Below are 18,016 nucleotides of genomic sequence, written 5' to 3'. Positions count from 1 at the left end.
CAGTAAAGCATATCATCATCGAATGCCCGCAATATCAAAAAGAACGGAAAACAGCTTTTTCCTCTAATTTTCATAATTACAATCATTTAACACTGCAGTGTGTCCTAGGAGATCGAGAGAACATAGATGACATTTTTTCTTTTTCTAAAATTTATTAATAAATATCACCTTATCTGAACTGCTATCTCCTGTAAGAAAAACGAAGGAAATATCAGACAGTAATTAGTGCATTATAGCCTAAGTTGCTGATGCACCAATAAATCTAACAAACAACAACAACACCTGGGGGGGTTGCAATGGTGTGTAATGTAATTTAAATACTAATGCTTATTAATTAAGCTAAATGAGAAAGAATATAAAATGTTAAAAATTAGGGTTAGTGTGAACTTACTGTAACATTTATGGTTTGTGCTCTTTTTCTCACACACTTATACTCATTCATTCTTCTGGCTTTCATTTCATTTGTTTGACTCTTGCTTTCTGCACTGCACTCTTTGGGCACCTCAACTTACTATTATTCTTCGGTTGTGGTGCAGGCCTAGCCGCAAGTTTTTTGCAGGCCAGGGAAGAATGCAGTGATAGTAAATGTTTGTTAGTATATATAAAGTAGTGTAAGTTATTATTAACTTTGTATTCTTTCAGCCAATTACATTTGCTCTTCCATTCATATCCATTCACCATTACACTCATTCACTCTCTTTCCCTTGTGCTGGGTCAGTCAGAACCTGGTGCCCCCACACAAGGGTCAGTCTCTTTCCCTTGTGTGGGGGGCACCAGGTTCCTACTCATGGCAGGGTAGTTCTGGGGGGTACCCGGGTCGATCCGGTTTTGTCATGTCAGGGCGCAGAATACTGCTGTCCTGACAGTTATTAGGTCATCGTCTGGGCATGGTGGGTGATTTTAACTATTGATTATTATTTAATTGCTGGGTCGGTGAATTGCTATTCTTTGGATAGTTCTGCACATTTTGAATACTTTCTGCGTGAAGGTTGTAAAGGCTTTATAATTTTCCTCTTCTATAATGAATAGATGTTCTTCTTCCCTTGGAAGGGGGCTACAATCTGTGATATTAGGTGTGTTCTGGGGATATCATAAATTATACATTCATATAGAATGTGTGCCCAGTCTTCACTCTCTCTCCATAGGTGCAATTTTGGTCTTCAGTCAGCCCTAAGGAGGTTAGTCTTGCCTTTATGGAGCTGTGACCTGTCAATATGAATATTGTAAAAAGTCCAGGGGCATACCACTAAGGTGGCTTTGGGCTGACCATTGCCACCTGTGGCAGAAACCTTTTGGTAACTAGACCTCTGGTTTCCTGCTTCCATTTTGTTTGTCATAGCTCATGGAGCTTTGTGGCTATTCTTTTTCTTTCAGCCTTCATGGTGTTGGCTGTGTCAAGAGCTATCCCCAGAAAATCTGTGGGTATGCCCTTTTTAAGTCTATAATACAAGCCACTTTTGGCTACTTCCAGGTAAAGTGGGAGAGCTCCAGCCAGCAACTGTAGCACAGGTGTGCTCACTGTGCGACACGCTCTGGTAATGGTGAGAAGTATTGTCGTTTGTATCGATTCTAATTTATTCCTGTTTCTTACTATGACCGAGCTGGTGAACCACGCACCGACTGCATAGGCAATAACATTGCACAGTATATGATTGCCAGGGTTTTTCTTTTGAGTCCTCAGTCTGATCGACTGATCCTGGCAATCATACCTGCATAATTTCTCACTTTCTTTGCCAAATAGGTCAAATGGGGATTAAGAGTTGTTAATTTAGAATCAAAGACCACTCCAAGATATTTTAGTTCTGTAACTATTTTTATAGTATTTGTGTTAATTTTAATTTGTGGACGTCTTCTTTTATCCAAATTGCCTTTTAGAAGTATTTGTTTGGTTTTTGAGGTGATATTTTGAACATGTGCATATGTGCCCAGTCCTGCAGCTGCAAGAGGGTGGCATTTGATCTTTGCTGCTCTACACAGCCACTCACGTGTTACCTTTTACAAGGAAAATTTCCACAGGGCCCAGATCCAAGGTGAAAAATTTGTACAGAACAATGTTCCAGAAGAAAGGGCCAAGGATTGAACCCTGCAGGCAGCCTTTGTTCACAGGGCTTGTCAATTCCTGGATCCTTGTGCGCACTGAGACACTTCTGTCTGTAAGACAGTTATTACCTTATATAGATTTTGTGGGGGCATTTGCCTGGCGGAGTCTCCTAAGGACACTAGGCCACCAGAGTGAGTCAAATGCCCCAGCAAAGTCAATAGAGATTGCCAGCATATATTTCTCCTCTAAGTTTTTAACTGTTGTCAGTAGGTGGTACATTGTATCCTCCGTAGAGTTGCCCTGCTTAAAACCCATATTGATTGTTGGAATATGCTTCTGTGTAGTATTGGGGTAATTTGCTATATATTAGTTTTTCATATATTTTCCCTAGTACAGGGAGTAGGGCTATTGATCTGTATGATTTGGGATCAGTAGAGGGTTCTCAGGGTTTTTGAGAAATAATATTAATACAGCTTTTTTTAATATTTTTGGTAATATACCTTCTGCTATTTTCCGCTAATTTTTTGATAATCTCAACATGTAAGAGGTCAAAACTTGAGCATTTATTGTTTTTGGTTTTAGATCTATTTCTAAGTCTTGTATAGTAAACAGAGGTTCAATATTGGCATTGTCGTATTCAGTGTTTTCTTTTATAGTGTCCAGCTGGGTGGGAGAATGATCCCCAGATTCGGTCTGACTAATATTGTCTAGGATGTTATTTATAGAGTCCACCCAACACAGGGTTGGGGTTCCATCTGGTTTCACAGTAGTTGCTAAGACATCTACTCTTGGCAGCTTGTTGGTCATTATTCTGTAGACAACTCCCCAGGGATTATTCTTTCTAGTGGTTCCTGCCAAGTGCCTCCAACATTCCTTTTTTTTTTTTTTGTCCCTTATGAGGTCTGTATACTGATTCTGAGAGTTCTTTAAGAATCACTCAGTGCATCCACCTTTATGAATGAAGTAAATATATATCTCTTCCCCCCACCTGGTGGGTTCCGCACTGCCATCTAACATATCACAGAGCCATAACAGGAGGGCAGTTTGACCTTCCTACCAGATTCGACAAGGCATGGACCTGATAACCATCGTCGATGATGACATACAGCTGCTTTGCTGCCATCACACCATTTGGCGAATTGAACTGGACTCTAACCCGGTTCCCCTTAAAACCCCATCCACAGGCAGAGGAGGGAGGAGATGGGTCTCGGTCTCCTTCCCTCCCTGCCGCCTCCATACTTTGCCTGTTGGGGCTCGTCCCCACTGACCTCTTTGGGGATGCCTACTCTATCGTCCCCGTCCTTCTACCTGTTTCCATCCAGTTTCCCCCCACTCTAACTAAACCGACTGAGTACGTCCCAAACAATGCTGCTAAATTCTAATCAGCATCAAAAAATTCAACCACTTTCTCGTAAACCTCTTTCGGCCTTTCCAATTTCTAGTGTTTCTTCCCCCCCCTTTTATTTTGCCTAGAAAGAGTGTCACCAAAGATAAGCATAGGAGCAGAAAAATCCTTTTTGCAAGATATAAGATAAGACTGAGTTTTAGAAGGATTGAAATCAACTAAGTTGTCTTTGCCCCACTGGAAAATTACCTGGAGATTGGCATTTAAGAAATAGGTAGTGGATATTCGAGAAGTTGAAGCTGATTGAGCAGGACAAGGTTTCTAAAAATGGAAATTGGATCATCAGCAGAACTATGAATTATGGATATATTTATGCTTGACTAAAGTGACAATGGAACTGTCTGGTTTTGACAGAGGTGGGATCAGAGATGGGCAAAAGTTGTGACCAATAGCTTTGGCAAGAGACCAGAATGCTTGGCTATCATTAGGGCAAGAAGCAAGTTTTCTACTCTTAGCCTGTTCAAAATCTAGCTTGGACTGATTAATAATTCCTTTACAATTGTTGCGAGCTTTGGTGTAGGCAGAAAATGAAACTGAAGAATTGGAAACAAACCAATTATGATATGCAACTTTCTTCTCTTGAAGAGCCTTAGCACATTTATTGGAAAACAAAGGTTTAGATAAAGGACGAGATTTTAAAGTGGAGTGTTGAAAAAAGGATTCCATTCCTACGAAAATAATTTCACTGACACGATCTGAGCAAACAGAATCATCAGAAGTTTTGAAACAGTAATGCGATCAAGGAAAAGAAATCTCGCAGATCATCCCATTTTGTATTGTTGTAATGCCAAACAATACGAAGTTGGGAATAGCCATGAGATAAAGGCTCTATTGGAGAAGAGACAATTGCCAAGTTGTGATCTGAGGTGCCTAATGGACCACTCCCTTCGACCATGTACTTAGAAGGGTTGTTTGTGAGAAAAGATCAAGGGTGTTGGCTGTATGGTTAGGATTGTCCGGTATTGTTGTAGGTAAATGAACAGTCTGGGCAAGGTCATTAGTAATTGCAAAAGCCTCAGCATCTCGACCAGCTGGGTCAGTGTGACTAGAAAATGGAAGCCAGCTGGGGTAGTGAACATTAAAATCACCAAGGAAAAGTACCTCGCTGTTAGGAAAGTTACATTGGAGAGGAAGTCAAAGAGCTCAAGGTGATTAGTGGAGTCGGGACAACGGTAGAGACAACAGATGAATTTGACACAGTGAGGAACAGAGATTTTAAGCCATAGAAGATCAAAAAGAAGAGATTCCAAATTACCAAGTCTCTGATAGGGTGTATCGGAACGTACGTATGCACAAGTACCATCTTTGAAGCGAAAGGAATCATACAGTGAATAATTTGGGCAATTGAGATGAGCAGTAGTTGAATTAACCGATAACTCAGATTCTGTCAGAAAGGTACATGGGGTTTGGCAGACTGCAAGTGGAAATGGACATCGTTGAGATTAGAATTGAGACCACATATATTTGTGAAATGGACTAGGAAGTATATGGGAGGTTTAGATCTTTTCGCAGATAAGCTTACTCTATTAGTTTGACAATTCGTGGTGCATTCAATAGTAAGAAATATTGGGGGGTGGGACATGCTGTATGAAATAATGAAATTTTTGGATATGGCATACACATGGTAAGAATATACCTAGATCCTTGACATAACGTGACCTCGACAATGGCCCCCACATACACACTACTTGGACTCCCTCTAGTCACTATGCAGAGTAGAGGTAGCAAGATTATACTCTAGCTGATGTGGAAGCTCTCCTAAACAGTTACCAACAGTTGCAAAACATTAGCCTGCGAACATTAGATCTGTACCATCGAAATGTAAGGAAGATTGGATCTCACCATGATGTTCATCATAACCTCAAAAGTCATCAGTCATACTGCATGATGGAAGAGTTGACAGGAACTTAGTTCTGGAGACTAAACGTGGGTTCCACCACTTTAAACCTCCAATGAGCAAAGTGGTAGATGAGTCATCTACCACTTAGTATTGCCTGGTAACACAGAGGGCGGCTTTCCTCCATGTGGTGTTGGCACCATACCTCGCCTCCTGCCCACGTTGGTTCACACCTGGGTGGTCACCCACAGTGTGCTTGTGCATGGAGGTTATACCCAGGATTACTAACAGTCTCACCATTGTGAAGGTGCAAGCAGAAGATTTGGTTGTCACAGACCATCTGGACTTCACCAAAATTGGGTCCACTTGACTTGAGTTTCACCCGAATATCAGTTCCATCAGCGTTTTAGACTCCCAGGTAGTAAGTACAGCTTGTTTGGTATACTTGAGAGAATGTCTGTGACAACCTCAAGGACTCATATAGTGAAATAATGTAAAACTGTCCTATAGCACTGGTGATATGGGCACACAGTGACCATATCACCAGTGCTATGTGACTGTAAGTTCAGTATTTTTAACTACTATTGCCGTAGAAGGGATGCCTGAGGTGTATTCTATTATTTTATAACCCCTTGGGTATCCTTGAACCCTACCCATATGTGTGTAGGGCTCCTGGAATACCAAGATATCTATATTATTTTCTTCCGATTTGAGTTTGATCTGATCTACAACAGCTCTTGCTCTTTGAGCATTCAATTGGACAAGATTTAGAGCCCTAGTCACATTTGTTTTCACTCTGGCCCATAGTTGGTCCTAAATTGTATAAGTTTTACCTTTTTTTTTTTTTTTTATAACAGGTGCATTTATCATCCCCGATACTATATGTATAGTCAGTCAGCCGTGCTGCTTTACATGTAGCATATTTTGCCTGCTGATTTTTAATTTGGCAGTTCTTGTAATCGTGGCCAGTGGCCACAGACGGGAATTCTGACTGCAGTCTCTGGCAGTATGACCATAGTTATCATGGTTAAAGCACTTCTGTACAGGAAAGGATTCCCTGAATTTATGTCTGGTCCAGCCAGCGTAGACTCTTTGCTGTCCTTGTAGGTTCTTCCAAATTCTGGGTGACACTTCCACTATGATATTGAATTGCCCATTTCTTTTGTTTTTTGTTACTCTTTTTAGGAGAAATTCTTTGGCAAACTCGTCCATTTCATTATATTGATAGTTTTTGATGTAGAAATCCAGCAAAGATCTCTTTCCAGAGTTGTCTCAGGGATTTTGAATATAATGATGTTGGGGTTCCTGACCCTTGGCGTTTCTGTTTGCAATCCAAAATTTACTACCTCTGGGTTGGTTTCAATCTTTTTAACATCCTCTTTATTTGTTATTTCAATTAAAACTCCATTATCTTTTATTTTTCTCATGTTGTTCACTTTTATTTCTTTCAAATGAGGTTTTAATTTTGTCTCCCTGACTGCCTCACTGAATTTGTATGTAGAGTCAGGCTTAGCCTTTATAATTATTATGTTTGTTTATTTTGCCTTTGGTATTTCCTTAGTCTTATTGTTGGTTTGTTTAGTTTGTGATGAATCTGCTTTGGTGGCCCTTGCTACTTGTGCATAAGTCAAAGTATTTATTTCTTTATAATTATTCTTCTCTTCAGTCACTGTTTCTACTTTTGCTTTCAATACTTTGTTTTCTGTATTAAGTTCAATCACTCTGTTCCAAAACAGACCAGCAGTTCACTATCTGCAATCTTGTTGCAGACATAATCCTATTTGTCTGTTTATAAAGAAACTCTTCTGCGAACAGTTTCATTTCTTTAATTTGTCTTATGGGATCCTCTATTTGATTTATAAGCTGAAATTTCCTCTCCTCCTCCTCTTTTTTGTTACTTGTGGCTCTAAATTATCATTCTCCTTTCAATCTGTATTTTCTACCTGGTTTTTGCCTTTTCTAGCCCTTTTTACACTAAGGTGGCAGGATTCTAAGTCTTCGTTTGTAATTTCTTCATTGTTTAGCACTTCTATCCCACAATCAGGAAGGTCCTTCAAGTCAGGATCGTGATTGATATTTTTTGATTTTTCAGTTTTTTTCCCTTGAGTTTTGGTCTTTGCCAGTCATTTTGCTGTTATTATAATGTTCCTTATATCCAGGGGAGTGATTTAAGGTATATTTTTATAGTTTTAGGTCTATTAAAACCCAAGATGCAATGTTTTCCTGTTTTGGCGGGAAAACAGTCGCACACAAAGAAAGGTACCTTTTAGTTAATCTAAGCTGAAATTCACATTTCCCCTCACAAATAACATTTATCCAGCTATTTTGATCAACAAATTTATCCCAATTTTTGGAATTTTGAGGCGTTGAAATATCGAAATTTGCAATAATAGGATCACTAACGCTGTAACAATCGTACTGCATGTGAACACATTCAAAAAACCAACAATAGCTAAAAACAATTATAACTAACAAGTTTGCCTGAATAATACCAGCTGTTTTCATCTGTACACAGCATGAAGAATCCAAGTTCTACAGTTTTGGAAGCTGGAAAATCCAAGAAATCCTCCCTGCCGCCGTCGATCACTGTTTGCCATTTCGCGTATTGTTCAGATAAACATAAAGTATATTTAACTATTTTATATGAAGGTGCAAGATTGTTCTCAAAATTTCATAATCTAGAATAATACCCAGAAATTTATGTGAGTCAAACACACACACACACACACACACACACACACACACACACACACACACACACACACACACACACACACACACACACAGAGGGAGAGGGGGGGGCAAGCAATCAAAGAGTTGAACAGTCTGAGGACTGGAAATCTTAAGGTTACCCTTTAGATAAAGAAGTTTAGTCTTTTCAGGAGAAATGGTAAGTTTATGACAATTTCCAAGGACAAGTAGTGTTTGATTGGCATTTGCGATTTTAGCATTAGCATTAGCATTAGCATTAGTAGAGGCATTTGATGCAAGAAAGCAAGCTTATGCAGCATCAGCCAAAAAAAAAAAAAAAAAAACCCACTTCCACTTCACCCCTCTGTTCGTTCAAAATACCTGTCCAGCTGAGCCTTAAACTTATTTAGGCTATCAACTTCCACGACAAGGGATGGAAGTCTGTTCCACCCACCAACCACCCGCTGGCTAAAGGCAAATTTCCGCACATCTATCCTACATCTGTCTTTCCTCAATTTGAATTTATGCCCTCTCAGGTGATTTTTCTGAGCTAGAGGAAGAATCCCATCAGCATTGAGCATGCTCAAACCATTCAAGGCTTTGTACACCTCTATCAGATCACCCCGCTGGTACCTAGTTTCCAGACACTGTAATTTGCAAAACTTAAGCCTTTCTTCGTAAGAGAACCCCTTTGTCCCATTCACCAATCTAGTTGCCCTTCTCTGTACTCGTTCCAGCAGCTCTACATCCTTCCTGAAATGAGGCCTCCAGGCCTGTATACAGTACTCTAGGTGTGGCCTGACCATTGCCTTATACAAGGGAATAATCACCTCCTTATCCCTGCTAGAAAAATTCCTATATATCATTGACAATACACCATGAGCTACTCTTGCAGCTCGTCTGCACTGCTCAGAGAACTTCATATCTGCCTGCACCACCACCCCCAGGTCCCTTTCATTCTCTACCACTGTCAGTGTAGTACCACAGAGTTGATACGTTGCTCTGGGGTTGCTGTTTCCCATATGTAGTACTTTACATTTGTCAATGTTAAACTTCATTTGCCACCTCGAAGCCCATCTGCTCAACCTTTCCAAATCCTGTTGCAGCAGCATAGTGTCAGTAGTGTCCTTGACAACCCTGCCAACCTTCGTATCGTCTGCAAACTTGGACATTAAGCCTGATATACCATCATCAATATCATTTATAAATACAGAAAACAATAAAGGCCCCAATACTGAACCCTGAGGGACTCCACTAATAACATTAGTCCACGATGAGCAGTGTCCATTGATTACCACTCTCTGTCTTCTCCCCCTCAACCACCCCTTTATCCATAGCAGCAACTTGCCTCCAATGCCACACTGCTCCAATTTGTGCAGCAGTCTTCCATGTGCAACAGTATCAAAAGCCTTTCTAAGATCCAAGTATATAATATCAAAGTTATTCCCTGCATCCAGTTCTTTTGTGACTGCATCATAGTATCCAATCAAATTGGTCAGGCAAGACTTCCCCTTAACAAAACCATGCTGTGTCCTAGCTATAACTGAAGTCTTGTCTAGATGATCCTGCAGTGCTTCTTTCACCAGTGCCTCCATTAATTTTCCGGGAACAGAAGTTAAACTCACAGGTCTATAATTACTTGTGTCAGCCTTTGATCCCCCTTTGTGAATTGGGGTCACATTTGCACATCTCCAGTCAATGGGTACCTCCCCTGAGTCCAAGGAAGCTCTCATAATTATGGCTAAGGGTTTGCTTACCTCCTTTGCTGCCTCCTTTAATATAACTGGATAGATCCCATCCACCCCAGGTGCCTTTCTTGTGTTTATCTTCAACATTTTCTCCTCCACTTTGCTCTCAGTTATTACAAGATTCTCTAGCTTACTGCTAGAGTTGAATACACCTCTGGCATTCCCCTCGCTGAATAACTCCTCATGTGTGAATGTCGATGCAAAATATTCATTTAGTTTGTTAGCTACCCGAGCAGGGTCATCAACAGTTGACCCATCGATCTCAAGTGGACCAATCTGATTCATCCCCTTCCTTCTAGAGTTTACATAAGTAAAGAACTCTTTGCTGTTTTTCTTCGCATCCCTTGCCAAGGATCTCTCGTAATCTGCCTTCGCCTGCCTAACCTCCTTTGTAACTTGGTTACAGATCAACTTGTATCTATCATAGGCTTCCATGTCACCCATTAATTTATATGTATCCCATGCATTTTTCTTCTCTGCCACATGTCTCATTAGTTCATCTGACAACCATTTAGGCCTAAACCTTGAACAATATTTCTTAGTTGGTATGTAAAGCCTAGTAGCTTCCACAATAAGTTCTTTGAATGCTTCCCATTTTGAATTTGCTGTTGGCAATATCATCAGTTGATCCCACTGTATAGAATTTAAATACTGTCTCAGTCCATTGTAGTCGCCTTTACGAAAGCAATACCCCTTCCCTTTACCCCTAATGGTAGTTACCTCTTTGAGTAACTCCCACTTCAGCACACTGTGATCACTGCCACCAAGTGGTTCATTTATCTGCAGATTCTTAATGCATGAAGAATCACTACTGATAATCAAATCAAGAGTATTACTCCCTCTAGTTGCCTCCCGAACATGCTGATGTAGAAAACAATCATCCAATAAATCCACAAAAGCCTTGCTACTGTGTGAGTGACCAGCCCCCAAATTCCAGTCAATATCTGGGAAATTAAAATCCCCCATTATAAGACTCTCTGATTTACTGGCCCACTCTATTTCTCCGAACAGTTTCTTATTATACTCATCAGAGTCATTAGGCCTATAGCACACTCCTACTCTCAATTTTGATCTCCCAATGCTTATGTCACACCAAACTGACTCGACACTGCACTGTCCAGCGATGTCGACTGGCTTCACTTCCTTGGATTTTATGTGTTTTTTAACTAATAGCATAACCCCTCCTCCCTTCCTATCCTGTCTATCCTTTCTGTAGACATTGTACTCCCCAAATTCCAGTTCTGCATTTCTTATATCTGTGTGACACCACGTCTCTGAAATCCCCACAATATCTGCCTTTGATGTTTTGAGCAATACCTCAAATTCATCAAATTTATTTACTAAACTCCTAGCATTGGTGTACACACAAGTATACATGCACCTGTTCTTTTTCTTAGCTACCCTAACACAACCCATGTGTTTACTTGTACCCCAATGATTCCCAGCAGTCTCTGAAATATCCTGCATCTTATTTTCCAGGCTGCGGCTCATTCCAATAGAAGCAGTGCAAGAATCACTTTCACCTCTGCCAGTGGCTACTGTTAATCTATTAGTCCTTGTATCCCCCCAATCTAGCAGTTTTCCGACCCACCTAACATTGCCTCGATAGCATCAGCAAACATTCTTGCACCCTTTCTATTTAAGTGTATCCCATCCCTGTAGAAGCAGTCTCTCCTGTTAACAAGTACAGACCAGGCTGAAAAAAATTCTACCCCTTGAGCCCTGCACAATCTTTCCAGGGCCGAATTGATTGACAGGGCTCTCATCATATACTCCCTCCTATCGTGTCTGGGCAGAATTGCAGACACTTTCAATTTCAACCCTAATTCACGGCTTTTTTTCATCAGTGACCTGTACTTGTCAAGTAATTCCGCCGGTCTCCTACTCTTAATGTCATTAGTGCCAACGTGTACAACTATATCACCTTTTGTGCCCTTAAAAGATGATATCCGCTCTACAACGTCATCAACTTTTGCCCCTGGCAGACATACCCTGGTCCTATTCCACCTATCCTTTTTACAAAGCATGTTTCCCGTTTCCCTGACAATAGAGTCACCAACAACTACTAGTTCCTGTGGGACCAGCGCATTCTGCCTTGGGGGTTGCCGCTGTGTTCCGCGATGACCAAGTGCAAGCTCTGGCATTGGTGTGGGCAGCTGAGAGCTTGATGGGCCCCTCACTTGTAATCCTTCGAGGGCATCCACCCTATCCTTCAAGCTCTCATATAGGCCCATAACAACGCTGAGTTGTCGCCTTATCTCCTTACACTCCTTGCATCGCACACACACAAAGACATCCCCCATGGCAGTATCATGTCCCATACTTGACTGCTCCGCAAACATCAAGCAAATAGTGCATCTTACAAGGCTGTGATTCAGAGGACAACTGCCCCCCTCAGTTCTCCCCTGGTCCACAGCATTCCCATTAGCTTGAGCCCTTTGCTTTGCTGCTCTGGTTTGAGTCATGATTTAGATTTACTTTCAATAAAATTTCAATTTCTGTACAAAATTAAATCCTAAACTTGTATCCAAACACAGTTATAACGCTATATTTATGTTTCAGTAACGAGTGTTATCTACGGAATATTTACGTTTCAGTAACGAGTGTTATCTACGAAATATTTACGTTTCAGTAACGAGTGTTATCTGCGAAATCCCTTTATATAACTTTCGTATCAAGTTATGTATTAATTATTTGTTTTTACTAATTATTTATGTTACGTAACCTAAGTGGTTATATGTATAATTAATTATGTTAAATAAAATTAATTATATTACGTTTGTAATCTAAGTCGTTATATGTATTTATTTAAACGTACAATTTAACTGCTAACGAAGTTCAACTAACGCTATCTAGTACGGTATATCGTATCACAAAGGCGGGAAAATTACGAACGGTTAGCGGAGTTGAAACACGTGGAAACCTTTACCGATACTTTTATGCAATTACAAGGCCGAGTAAAGAATAAATACACCAAATTAATCAGAAAATCACAAAATAATGTTATACTACTAAATTTAAATCAAAAGTTTTAGAAAAACAATAATTTCAAATCAATAAATAAGAAAAATCCACTTAGATTTTAGAAGCATTGGCAATTGAATAGAGAAGCCACTCATCTAGAACCAAATCCCAGACGGGTGGACTGAGCACTGAACCTTGTGTGTGTCCATGAGAGACAGAGTGACTCTCTGTCTCTTGTGGTCTGTTGCTGAGTACCAGAAATGACTTGAACAGAATAGTGGAGGAAGTAGTTGCAGGTTAAGCTGTAGAGATGTTAGGCACATTGAGCGACCCTGAGGTGAGCAAAAAAGCTGTCCCACCAAAGGGAAAGGGAGTCAGAGGCTCCAGAGAAATCTATGAAAATAGCTATAGTATATTTAAAGGTACAACTGTTTACTCTGGAAAGAAGTTCAACCAGTGCCTCCTCAGTTCTATGCCCTGGATGAAAACCAAACTGGTCAGATGACCTTAAAAAGCATTCAGTAAAAAGACAATCTAAACATACAGCAATAAGTTGCTTGAGGGAACTCTTTTCAGAGGAAGAGGTGGACATCCTTGCTCAAAAAAAAAGATGAATCTGAGACTGATAAAAGTAACCCCTCAGCACTTCCAGCCAAAAAATGGATCTTCTAAGCCCAAATAATGGCTAAATTCCTACAGTGGGATTTAGGCAGATTCTGGCAAAATACTGATTACATCAAGACTCTCCTGGAAAAGCATGAGCCAGTTTGCTTTAGACATATTTGAAGGCAAATGAAAACGCTTGACAACTGTATAGATTCTCTGCCACCTCCAAAAACCATTAAAAGGTAGAGAACTACAGAAGTGATTCCCCCATCCCCAATAATCTGCTTACTTAACAGGACACCTATGTGTCCCTTTTATGCTATTCTGGTTGAAGATTGATCAGAATTGGAATGCTTTCCACATCAGGAAGAATTGGACCTCACTACAGTCAGTCAAGAGCCCATCAGTGATGTGGTGCTGTGCATCACAAAAAACACTGTCTATGCAGCTGCAATTCCACCTGGTGCTTGTAAAAAGTGGAAAATTTCAGACAAGTTGTCTTTGTCAGATAAAATTTGAGTGTATAAAGCTCAGTCAGACATGTTTTATGGTTAAAAATCGTGCGAACTACTAGCTCGAGTTAGTTCACAGTTTCAGCATTTCTTATTAAGTTGTTTGGACCTAACTACTAAACAGAACTGTTAGGTATTTCTTTTGGTCTGGGTGCACCTTGAAAAAATTACTGAGACACTAAGGGTGCCATGAACCGAGAAAGTTTGGGAACTTCTGACATAAAATACACAATGAAGAAATGACATTGGTTCATTTACTTTGACACAGAGACTCTGGACAGAAGGTGTTCAAAATGCTCTTGTAGCAATAAGAATTACCTGATGGTAATTCAGGATCCAACCATCAAAGGGTCCAACCATCAAGTATAGCAGAAGCATACTTCAATGGGACAGTAATCTAATTTAGATTGCACAACAGAGGTATAATGCATCAGTTGGCACTCTAGAATTAAGAGGAGATTGCATGTAGTCAACAGACGTGTTGTAGAGAGGTAAACTTTCTATCAAACATGAGCCCAAAAATCTAGCCTTAAAAATCTACTACTAGAATAGCATTTTGTACAAGCCTCAATTCAGGTTCAGGGTAAAGATACACTTATAACAGAAATGTGTGCAAATGGTTTTTTTCACTGAGAACATGAAGCTCAAGAGATCAATGGCATGTTGAAGTTGTCTCTTGATAACCCTCAAATTGCAAGACAGAAAATATGCTGAAATCATCAACAAAGAGGGCACTGTTTAGAGTTGGCAGAAATTGTTCTTTAATGGAATTCACTTTGATGACAAAAAAAAAAGCACACTTAAAACTGTTGCCTGGGGTGCTCCCTCCTCTTGGCAAAAGGACCAAAAGAGGTAGATCCTACACAAACTTGGAAAGAACAATGGATTTAAAGGTTAAGAGATTAAACATGGGATATCTTCAAAATATCCAACAAGCTTTGGCTTGAGCCTCTTTTTCTGTTGTGCATTCTGCATTCCACCAAGGAATAAAAACAACTAATGGTTTAGTTATATAGGTGGGCCTCAATATATTAACCTACGTTAACTAATTAACATAAATAATTAACCTACGTCAATTATTTATGGCAATCTGACTTGCACTTACAGCAGTGAGATCTTGACACTTTAACCGACAGTAGCTATCAATAATTAGAAGTCTGGATTTTCTTTTGTTGAGTAACACCAGGCGAAAAATGACTCCATATGTGAAATATCTCATTCTGTTTTATCTACATGCTGATAATAATAGAAATGAAGTGACACGTATACATTTGTATTATTGGTACAAATACTAGTAATACAACTGATACTGTGAAAGGACTTGAATGAATAAAACTAGTGGCATTAAACTGTTTTTCAAAAAAACCATTTAGCAAGTATTCAGTTGATAATCGGAAAATTTATTACTATGGGAACTTGAATTTGCAAATAAATAATGCATTGATATGTACATAGTACTGTCTGGTTCTCAACCAAGTATCACTGATAAAGGTTTGTATATTTTTTATTTCATACTTCATCCCTAAAAAAAGTCAGTGTTAAAGTGATGCTATTCTAAAGAAATAAATCAGAAAGGTCATTACATTAGACGCGAAGACAAATGTGATAACATTTAATGAGAGTGGAATGTCAAGTCTGAAATGAAGGCAGCTGCACCTTGCTCTCACAACTGTGTAAACAATTTATTCATTCAGTAATTCATTGTTTATAATGAATTGTTTATTGTGCTGAAAGTAAGGGAACCCAGTGATTATTTTAAAGGAAGACTTCCTGTCCTTTGGAAATCAATGCATGAATCTGATAACCTTTTTGAGGAGCACTGAATTTCTTCATAGAAGCTTCTTTTTCCCAGATTCGGAGTTATTGTCAGCAGAAGAACCTGCTATTTAAAACATTGTTACTGCTTCACAATCCCAATGGACCTCTTCCACACCTTGCTTATGCTGAGGTTGCATTTTGCTTCCCAACACAAAATCAAACTTGGAAAGAACAACGGGATAAAAAGATCTTAATAAAAACAAGGAGATGTAGACTGATCCTATAAAGGGCTCTTAAAATATCAAATCTCCAGATTGTGTCATATGCTTTTTCCATATTGAAGAATATGGACACCAGATATTGTTTTAGAAAAGCATCTCAGATGAATGTTTCTAACATAATTAAATGGTAATTGGGTAATAAATGGATATGGATGTAAAGTGGATCTACACTTCCTTTTGGCTCTGATGATGAATATAGTATGCTTTGGCACTTGCATGTTTGAAGGTTAAGAGATTAAACATAGTAGGATATCTTCAAAATATGCCTTGAAAAAAAAGTTGGCCAGAAATTTTTTTGTTTTCTAAGATTTGAAGGCCAAATGGGAAAACCTGCTGCCAACATTCTGGAGATGACTGATCAACTATAGTTAAAAGTACAAGCAGACAGAGTTAAAGAACTGTTTGTTTTCCTTTCATGCCGAGAATTTAACAACGAAGACCTTTTCTTCCTTGAGAAGAAGAGAAAGTCAGATGATCACATCCCAGTACAAAAGAGTCTGCCAGAAGCTACCATGGCAATTTTCAAGGAAATGGATTCCAACTTAGAATGTATCACCAAGGTTAGCAATATGATATTCAATGCCTGTACTTGCTAAAGAATAATTTACAGTGAGAAGGGAGCAGCTAAACAAATTTCTCTGGTTATATTCTTCAAAAAGATATCAAATGCCCTTCCAGGCATCACTGAATATAGCATGTCCTTTCTTCTCTAACTTTAAATATAGCATACAGTATTCAGTCTAGATAAAGTCAAAAATTGATGAGATGTAGCAATTTCTTGAAACAGCTTTAGCTGAAATGTATTGGTGTTTTTGTCATTGTTTTCTTTTTTATTGAATATATTTAATATGATATATACAAAAAAGGGAGATCTTTGTCCATGGTACAAATGTCTAAGGTTGCCAACTTTAAGGATACTGACTCAGATTTGTTAGAAATGGCATATAGCGTAACAAATAAGCAAGTCAAAAAGTTCACATTTATTACATTTTTTGTAACAGAGTGGGGAGCTAGTGTAACTTTTTTGTGTTAACATACTTTATTTCTACATGCTCTTTAATCAAATAAAATACAGGATTCTAGAAATTAGATTCTTTCTTTTGATATGTTAAAAATATTGTGATGTGTGCTGTTTAAAGTGAAAAATATTCTCTGCAGGTAGAGTACTGTCCTTGTGTAATACCATCCAGCTGCTGGGACCTCATGAGAGAGTTCCTCCAAGGTTTTATGGGAAACTGTGTACAGAGCCCTCCACAGTATCTCCAAGGAAGAATGAATGAGGTGTATACCCCAGTGGACACTGTTCAGCAGTACATGGAACATTTTAACTCTTTTCGAAGAACTCCTTCTAGTGCAAGGTGATAGTGTGTTTTGTGAATGTGTACATAAGTCAAGCACTGTCAAAAAGTTCATTTGGACTTGCTGAAATGCTGTTATATCAAGCATAAGTATTGATGCTTTATGCTATAATGACTAAAAAAAACAAACTTTTGGAGAGTTGCACATAAATCATCTTAGACCATTTTGTGAAGTTGTAAATAATCCTTGACTTAACATGCTGAAATGAGACGTCTCCTCACATGACATCTGAAAAATGCCTTATTCCTCCCGCCCCTTTATCATTTACCATGATTTTTATTTTGAAATTTCTTGAACTGTGCATTATGTTTGGCTCACCTGTTCTTGTGTATCCTTCCATTAATAAATTTTGGTCTTTTCATCAAAATGTTGTTTGGTAACTTCAAAAATCAGTCCAAGCTAAAATTGTCGGTTGAAGGATAGGTACCAGCTTCAAAATTGGTTAAACCAGCCAAAACTCCAAGAAACTCCTTACATTTAATTAAAATTATATACACCCTTTGACTTCTGTCACTTTTGCTGCATTTGCGGATGATAAACAATTAGTTTGTCCAGAAAAAGATACAGGTATTTTTATTCCAGTTGGTTTAATTCAAATAAAAGTGTAAAGAAATGAACATAATGCTTTATTTAAACAACAGAATATGAAACATGAATATGAAAATTACAAAATGTAAATTTTGATAATGTACTACACAAAAATCTGTCTTTTAAAAATCAAAGGGGGTTATAAAAACTGGCATAGCAGTTAGGAATATGATTAATTTTCAGCAAAATTATGAGGTCTTGCTACTTGCATTTTGGGATTGAAGCT

General features: G+C 38.9%; 1 protein-coding gene across 2 annotated transcripts in view; it reads left to right on the top strand.

Annotated features, from left to right (window-relative positions):
- MED20 (Mediator complex subunit 20) overlaps window positions 1–17,641 on the top strand; it is a 62,417-nt gene extending 44,776 nt beyond the window's left edge. For both annotated transcript variants that reach the window (XM_090371636.1, XM_090371635.1), the window contains exon 4: window positions 17,002–17,641. In XM_090371636.1, the coding sequence (XP_090227762.1) occupies window positions 17,002–17,205 (204 nt within the window). In that variant the 3' untranslated portion in view covers window positions 17,206–17,641. The remainder of the gene's footprint in view (window positions 1–17,001) is intronic.
- Window positions 17,642–18,016: the final 375 nt, after the last annotated feature.

Source organism: Mastigoproctus giganteus, chromosome 4 (assembly GCF_048544385.1).
Source record: "Mastigoproctus giganteus isolate SK-2022 chromosome 4, ASM4854438v1, whole genome shotgun sequence".
Classification (NCBI taxonomy): domain Eukaryota; kingdom Metazoa; phylum Arthropoda; class Arachnida; order Uropygi; family Thelyphonidae; genus Mastigoproctus; species Mastigoproctus giganteus.
Note: the sequence above shows the minus strand (reverse complement) of the source record. Positions and strands in the feature narration are given on the sequence as shown.